We start from the raw sequence: 8,787 nt of genomic DNA on the forward strand, positions 1-8,787 counted from the left end.
CCTTAAAATTGTTTACCCAATAAACCAAAACTTGTTGGAATATCTCTCGCTCTCTTGTGCAGTAACCACTCAAGCCACAACAATCACAACAACGATGTCAAAACCTATAAACAATATCATATTTCCCTCTTCTTTGATACTACTATTATTATTATTATTATTTATTTTAATAATAATAATAATAATAATATTATTATTATTATTAGTATTATTATTATGTATTTTAATAATAATAATAATATAATTATTACTATTTATTTTATTATTATTATTATTGTTAAAGGCAATCCAAACCATTTTTCTAGATTTTAAAACGTTGAATTATACATTATGCTCGAGCAAGAGTAGCTTCACTTCCTCTTATATTTGAGTACTTGCTGTGTGATAATCAATTTGAGAGCCAATCTTTCTTGGAAAAAGGTTTATATAGAGCCGGGCTCTAAACAATCAAATTTAAGTTTTCATAGATTTGTTCGATCTACACTATTTTTGAAGCTTTAAATTTTGAAAAAGGTTTCTATACTTCCCCTATAGCATAGAATATCTATGCTTCTCCTACCATCTAGCCGTCCAATTTTGATCAAGAGAGCCACTCATCTTTTGATCTTAGATCTGACGTCCCAAAGTATTTTATTTTTAGTATTTTTTATACAAATTGTACGACTATGAAATTTGGTACATACCATCTTATCAATGGGGCACACCTATAAAAAATATTAAAAATAAATTTTCAATAAAATATAATAACCAAAATACCCCTTTAAACTTTCAGGGGTATTTTGATCATTTATTTTATTGGAAATATTTTTTTTTTATATTTTTTGCTAGTATGAGTTTAATAGAGGATTTGATGTCCCAAATTTGGTGTCAAAATAGTTTATAAGAAAACAATTAAAAGTAAAATAGTGTAGAGACGTGACATTGTGATTGGAACAATCTTAGCCCTCCATTCAGAATGGACGGTTGGATAAAGGGAGTATATAAATTTTATGCTGTAAGAGAAGCATAGAAAGCTTGCCCTTAAATTTTATAATTAAAGATGAAATGTATTTCAAAGCTATCACAAAGATTTTCGGTATTGAAACCATAATTGTCGACACTATTATAAGGTACGCTTTATGTTGATTGTTTAGAGCCTAGGCTCTCCACAAACCGCACCCATCGTTCTTTACTTCTAGAAATCTAATACGATGTTATCCTCACTCTAAATCCAAGCTAACAAATCTAAGTCCTAAGCCCACGTATAAAGCGTTGTACGGACGACGGAGTACTGCTAACCTCCTCTAATCTTCTTATCATCCATCATACTCTGCACGCAATCACACGCTCTCTTTGAGATTGTCGGATAGAATATTGGGATACCGCGATAGAGACTATCATAGAGAGAGAAAGTGAGGGAGAAATGTCTGATACCATGATAAATTGTGGTCCATGGCAAAAAGAGAGAGAACGGGAACATGTGGAGGAGAGAGAATAGTTGTCGAGAAATAATGGAGAGAGGGGAAAATAAATGATGGAGCTTGGAATCTGGGAGGGGCTCAGGGCAGAGGTGCTGTGGGTTGGGTAGCACAGATGTGGCAAGTCAAGGGGCTGGCCCATGCATTTTCCTCCCAATTTCCCAAAATTTTCATAAAATTTTGTCTTCTTTATCACACTTCTCCCCCCCCCCCCCCCCCCCCCACCTCCTCCCCAAATTGTTTTTCCTCTCTTTTGTCATCCCCTGCCCATTTAAGCTCCACCACCACCACCACCATCAGAAACAGAGCACCAACAATGAGGTAGAGGTAGAGGTAGAGGAAGAGAATGCAAGATAAGGCAGAGATTGGAGGAGGAAGAAAGTGGGGTAGGCCTAAACAAAGAGCACTGTAAGAAGAGGTATACTTCTCTCTCTCTCTCTCAAACCAGTAGAAGGATGCAGAGTAGCCAATGTGGGGTGGAAGAAGAGTACATAGACATGGAGGTGAGCTCCACACACCCCATTGAAACCACCACCACCTCCACCAGCACTATAGAATTTGATTTCCACCGCCCCAACTCTGGTTCGGACCACAACAACCACTCTGCACCCTCCCCTGCTGATGAGCTCTTCTACATGGGCAACCTCCTCCCCCTCCACCTCCCGCCTCGCCTCCATATGCTCCATTCCCTCCTCATCTCTTCGTCTTCGAGGCAACAACAACATCAGACTACCTCAGCTGATGCTTCTTCCATTGTCCCCCCCCTCTCTTTATCAGAGGGAGCCACTCCTTTTGAATCCTGCGACGCCACACCCTTGGATTCCTGCCATGTTAGCGGTGAGCTCAAGCCCGAATGCTACTTCGATGTGAGATATTTCGATGCCAAGGATACCTTGTACACTTCCATTGCTTTAGAGAGAGAGGGGGAGGAAGAAGGGGTGGAAACTAAGAAGAAGTGGTCTAAGAAGCTTAAGCTGATTAATCCTTACTCTTCTCTGGGTCTCAAGCTCAAGGCATCCAGAGCTTATATTAAGTCCCTCTTCACCAGGTTAACCGGCAACGAGCCGAGCCAACCTCACTGCAAGCAGCCGCCTCCCCCTCCTCCGAATTCTTCCAGTGTGAAAAAGAAGAAGAAGAATCCATTTGGGCAGATAGAGAGAGAAAGCTATTACCAGTCATTGTCAAGGAAAACCACCAAGGAAGAGAAGTCATCTTCCTTGGCATTGGCTGATGGTTTGGAGACACACAGGAGATCTTTTTCTGGCGCCACTAAAACCCATTTGAACTCTGCAACTCACAGGCATGCTCCTCCCCCTCCTCCTCCTCCTTGTCTCTCTAATTCCTCTTCTCTTATGTTGGGGGGAGAGTGGGTGGTGCTTAAGAGGAGCAGCAGTACAAACTCAGAGGTGGAGTGCTCGATACAGGGGGCCATTGCTTACTGTAAGCAGTCACAGTTGATGCCGTCGAGGAAGAGTGATGCAAGCAGTCATTGTTCTTTGTCTATGTCGAGGATTGCTGCAGCTTGTGAACACCAAGAGAGGCCCGGCCTATGCAGAGGCTGAAATTTTGAACACTCCATTGTATAAAGGCATCAGTGGTTCTGAAAGAACATTAAAAAACAAAAAAAACCAGAGCCATTTTGTATACAGTGTGAAGTTACAGGGGAGGTTGCAGTTCAAGATCCAGTTAAGCAAGATCAGTCTTCAATTATAACCCTCTCACTTTCTCTCTCTCTTTGTGCAATTGCCATTCTTTTCACTCTGTTTCTCTCCTGTGAAATCCCCTCTCGAGAAAATAATGGTGAATATCCCACAATTGCCTGTAAATGGCAAGAGAAATTACCTTTTCAAATGTTAGGGAAATTTATCAAAAAGTGTTGGATATCAACTATTTAACATCTAAAACATTTTTTATTTAATTACAAAAATCTCAATGACAATCATGAGCCACAAAAGTTGATATTTAGGTGGATTTTTATCTTAAAAGCAAAAAGTTTATATTAGATGTCAACCTCGTACTACAGAAGTGAGGTGCTACTAAATAACCGTTGTCCTAATTTTGGAAAGTCTCCCAATTGATCATAACAACTTTAATATATATATATATATATATATATATATATATATATATATATATATATATATATCTATCGAGGATAAGTCCTCTTTCAATGTTTATAAGTGAAAATAAATAGTGATTTCGCTTGTCCTCATCACCATTCTAATTTCATCGTACAGGCACGATTGTTTAGTAATGTTTCATTTTTCATTTGTTTCTATGAATTGGAATGACCTGAAATTTGAAGTGTGTGTACATCTTAGTGAGGGGCACCCAATAAAAATATAAAAAAAATAATTCGTGAAAACAAAATTGATCAAAATACCCTTGAAACGTTTTGGGGATAATTTGGTCAATGTTTTTCATGTAAAATATTTTTTTGATATTTTTCATAGATTCACCTATTTGTTTTGAACATACTCTCCAAATTTCAGATCATTTCAATTTGTAGAAAAAAGTTGAAAAATGAAATACTACCGGACAATCGTGACCGTACGATGAACTTTGAACGGTGATGAGGATAGGCGAAATCGCTGTTCATTTTCGTCTATAGGGGTTTCTTAGTATCTTCCACTCTCTCGCCTATAGGTGAAAATGAACATTGATTTCGCATACCCTCATTACCGTCTAAAGTTCATCGCACGGTTACGATTGTTCCGTAGTATTTCAATTTTTTTTTTTTTTACAAGTCGAAATGACCTGAAATTTGGTGTGTGTGTTCATAAAAAATAAAAAAATCTAAGAAAAATATAAAAAAAATATATTTTAAATGAAAACAATTGACCATAATGTACCCAAAAAGTTTCAGGGGTATTTTGGTCAATTTATTTTTCACGAATTTTTTTTAAATATTTTTATTAGTGAGCTTCAGTGAGATATACACACTTTTCAAATTTCAGGTCATTCCAATTTGTAAAAAAAATTAAAAATGAAGCACTATCCGACAATCGTTACCGTGCGATGAACTTTGGACAGTGATAAGGATAGGCGAAATCACTGTTCATTTTCGCCTATAAGTGTTAGGAAGATTTTTTCATATATATATATATATATATAGATCAACAGATTTTAAGTCTTGAAAATATTGTATTTTGTAAAACATTATTCGCTTGATCGAAAATATTTTCGGTGCTTTAATTTAACAATTATGAGTGAAGCATACTTTCAGGCCATTATAAAATTTCTTGACACCAGAACTGTATTTGCCAGCAAGGTTTAGAGGTGAGGTTTACTTTGTTTAAACAACGATGAATGAAGCGAAATTGGAGGCACTAGAGCAAGGATTGCAGCTGGTGGTCCAAAGGAGTATGCAAAACCCCTGTATGTTTGACTAAGATTCTCTAAATATTACAAATTAATGCAACCACGTTTCGAGGCCTCCACGGCATTTGAGAAGGAAGTGGATGAAAATCATGGATCTGCAAGTTTCTTTTGAGCATGTTTACATGGAGGCGAATAACATAGCAGATGGTCTTGCAAAAAGAGGAGTGGATTTTCATTCCCTTAATATCTCTGATGTAATTTTGTCTTGAACTTTCGTATCTCTCGTTATTAATAAACAGTGAGTAATCTTATAAAAAAGAAAAAGTTGCTTTATATAAGAGAGCTTAAAAATCCCCACTCATATATATTTTGTATATATCCATCATTTGGATGAGTGACAAAACAAGAATGATAGAATTCGAAATGAATCAATTTGGGAGAATTTAAGTGTGGCATCAATAGACGATAATATGAGAGAGAATAGACTTAAGTGGGCTGACCATGTGTAGTATCGACTAAGTACAACACCTGTTAGGAGATGCGAGTTAGTTCAAGTAGAATGACTGAAAAGGGTAAAGGGTCGGCTTAAAAAGACGTGGTTAGAAGTAATCCGTAAAGATATGAGAACTTATGGCTTCACTGAGGGTATGACCTTTAATAGAGTAGAATGACTTTTCCAGGATTCTTGTGGTTGAACCCAATTAATTGCGAAAATTCTATGATTAAGACAATGATGATGATATATCCCCTATCTCCAAACTGTCTGATTTGAATGGACAGCTGAGATGACATCAATCGTAATTTCATGTCAAAACAATAGTTTATTTTTAATTTGTTTATAAATGACACTGACACCAAATTTGGGGCCTCATCCCCTATTAAGCTTGCACCAACAAAAAATATGAAAAAGTATTCCTGATATAATAAAATAACCAAATTACTCAAAGTTCTAAAGGTATTTTGGTCATTTTATTTTTAAAAAAGTATTTTTAAATTTATCTTTTTTAAGTGTACCCTATTTGAGATGATGATCCATACCAAATTTCATATTCATATGATTTGTTGAAGAAATTAAAATTAAAATACTCTGAGATGTCAAATCTTAGATCAAATGGTCAGTTGCTCACTTGTGACATTATTGTTGAAGCTTTCCCATCCATCCATTAAATCAGACGGCTAAGAGATGAGAAATGCCGATAAAATATATATGGCTGAGGATGTATAGTGAGCTCTCCTTTTATATAAAAGGATTATACACAATGAGACCATTTACCTTGGATAAAAGGTGGTCACAATTACTTACAACCATCCTATACAAAATTTGATAGCTTAGGTTTGTCACAAAGTTTGAAAAAATTCTTTTGAACTTTGAACTTGGTCAACAAAATAAGTACAGCCACCAAATTTCACATCCAATAGTCAAGATTAGTTTTAACCACCTTTTACCAAAGATTAATGAACCTATTCTATACTTTTCCGTATATAAACCCCACCCGATAAATATGGAGTGAGAGAGAGAGAATCAAATACAATCTCAACCACCATAGCTTCTTGAAACCCAACCTTTAAATACCTACAAATAAGCTGCTAAATGTCCTCAATAACAATCTATCACACCGTCAAAACCTCTCTCAAACCGCCCCCTCGTCCTTTTGCTTCCACAAAAGTGAAACGGCGGTTGGATCAGAATTGGCCGATTTGAATTAAGAATTGGTGAAGCCAATCTAGTTCCTCGCGCGAGAACTATATAGATCCCCAGAGAACTGGTGGATGCAACCTCACCCTCTTTTTTTATTAGTATTATTCAATTTTGTTTTTCCTTCTTTTTTGCCCGGTTCTCTTATAATCACTGATTTAAATTAATTGGCTTTTAGGACTGGCGACCCAAGTCCCAAACCTGTTTTTAAACCTTGGCTTCCATAAAGCAACGAGTCCAAATTACTTACAAATTTCCTTTAAATGAATTCTAAATCAATTTGCATTTGATAAACCCTAGGTTTCAAATGCCATCAATCATCACCATCCATTTTCCAAATCAATGATTTTCAAAAGATCTCATAAAAGCATCTCTCCGTGGGGCGTCCCACTCTTTCTTTTTCTAAGATTCAAATTTGAAATAAAAACTATCACATGTCACTTTCCACATATGCCATGTCATAAGCTCACCCATGCACATTCTCTTCAAAAACCAATTACGCTCATCAAAGATAAGTGTACCAACAAACATCTCATGAGAGGCACTCCACACTAAGGGCTGCACATCATATCCATGTGGAATGATGTGACAATCATGTGGGGTCATGTGGCGGACATTGGCTACTTGTGTGTTATCCTTCACCTGTGTGTGGCCTTGTAATTGATTGGAAGTTTGCTCAAAAAAATTTAAAACTCCATTCTATTCAAATAAAATTTTTTATAATTTTTTTTAAAAATTACTAATATCCAATCTCAATTGTTCCCTATCGAAATAAAGCAGTTTTGCCTCTAGAAAATCATAAAATAGGGTAATTAATCCTTCTTAAAATAAAATCTGGTAGTAGGGTTCCATTGGGCTAGCTTTGGAACCCTAGACCATTATCTCAAGTTTCCCCTACAAGACCTATCTACCACAACCTTTGGCTACGGTATATGCTTGGCTTATTGAAGCTTACCTAATACATGGACAAATCTCGAAATAACAGTGGATTGCAAGTACACCCCCAAGGACATGACTGTTGCTGATGTAGGGACCCTCTCTCTAGTACATGTGTATAATTCTAAAAAGTGGATCATACATTGAAAGAGCGGCTTCTCATTTGAGATGATATATGCACATGTTGTGAGAAGGCTCGAGGTTAGGGATTTCGGCCCATGTCCTCTCAATGCCTAGTCTTCTTACTCAGTTTTTATTCTCACACGAATCCTTAGAACAATTAGATTCTCAACTCCATCACTCATGCCTTGGCTTGCACAATCATGAGGCCCTTTTGCACCAAGCATGACCAGAGGAGACCTTCAAAACTCTCTGTTTTGTTAAGGTCCTCGGACATGCCTCATAACTCGGGGTTTTGCGACATTTTAGATGCCAATTTACCAAATTTTGGTAAGTCCACCGTTATTGTTCGCTCCCATTGTGACTATTGTGGAACAATGGAGTCAAAGTCTTGAAAGGCCATAACTCCAACAATATTGGCTCCACAAAGGCGTAGATGATTGATATAAGAGTACTTTGCAATAAAGTTCATCCAAAATCTCCAAAATTTAAGAGAGTTAAAGATGTTTTGTAAATGTGTCTCTAAAAATTAGCTAAATCAAATTTCCATAAACTTTACTTGCTTGTTACACCACCTTTTGGCCGGCTTTTGCTTATCTCAGCTCTATAGAATCGTGGGGCATCGGTCTATGAGCATTTTTCCTCATATCTTAACCAAAAACTCCAAGTATGGAAAGCGTTATAAGTGTTTATGTTGGTGTGAATTCATGGTTTCTGCTCTATCATAGTATGTAGCAACACTAAAGCTAAAAGAAGTCTACTAATCTCCAAAAGGATCATGGCATATCCTACATGAATAGAAAGACGACCGAATCAGGAATTCTCACAATGAAGTTTAATATTAAAACTTCAATTAGAATAAGGAGAAATTTCCAAAGAAGTGAGTAGAGGTCAAGTAGTTCATTTACACCCCAATGTCTTTAAATATTTTCTCCAATGCTCATATATACCTTGATAGAAAGCTCTTGCAGCAAGGAACAACATATCCAAAATCCAAGTCATGTGTTTTGGGATATATGGCCTTCGCAAGATCACCACTTTGGCTTTGCAGTATTGTTGTTGGGTTGTGGCATTTCAAGGCTTTGAGACCAAAATTTTTTATGGTTATTGTAGGGGGAAATATCAAGACCATGCGACTTATTGGATTTGTGCCAACTGTAATATGGAGTTGTGTCCATAAAGTCACAAAACCTAGATCCTAAAGAGCAAGTCTGTAGGGCAACAAACCGAAAGGGTTAGGGGTTACCCCTAGTCATC

General features: G+C 36.8%; 1 protein-coding gene across 1 annotated transcript; it reads left to right on the forward strand.

Annotated features, from left to right (window-relative positions):
* Positions 1–807: 807 nt before the first annotated feature.
* Positions 808–3,187, forward strand: LOC18440463 (putative membrane-associated kinase regulator 4). Its single transcript, XM_006850606.4, has one exon. The coding sequence runs from the start codon at positions 1,913–1,915 to the stop codon at positions 3,017–3,019; it is 1,107 nt and encodes a 368-aa protein (XP_006850669.1). The 5' UTR covers positions 808–1,912; the 3' UTR covers positions 3,020–3,187.
* Positions 3,188–8,787: the final 5,600 nt, after the last annotated feature.

This window comes from Amborella trichopoda, chromosome 8 (assembly GCF_054954075.1).
Source record: "Amborella trichopoda isolate Santa Cruz 75 chromosome 8, AtrichopodaSantaCruz75HAP2 v2.0, whole genome shotgun sequence".
NCBI classification, from domain to species: Eukaryota; Viridiplantae; Streptophyta; class Magnoliopsida; order Amborellales; family Amborellaceae; genus Amborella; species Amborella trichopoda.

What these genes read in the sequence shown, in the direction of transcription:
- LOC18440463 (XM_006850606.4), top strand. Translation starts at nt 1,913, where the DNA reads ATGCAGAGTAGCCAATGTGGGGTGGAAGAAGAGTACATAGACATGGAG.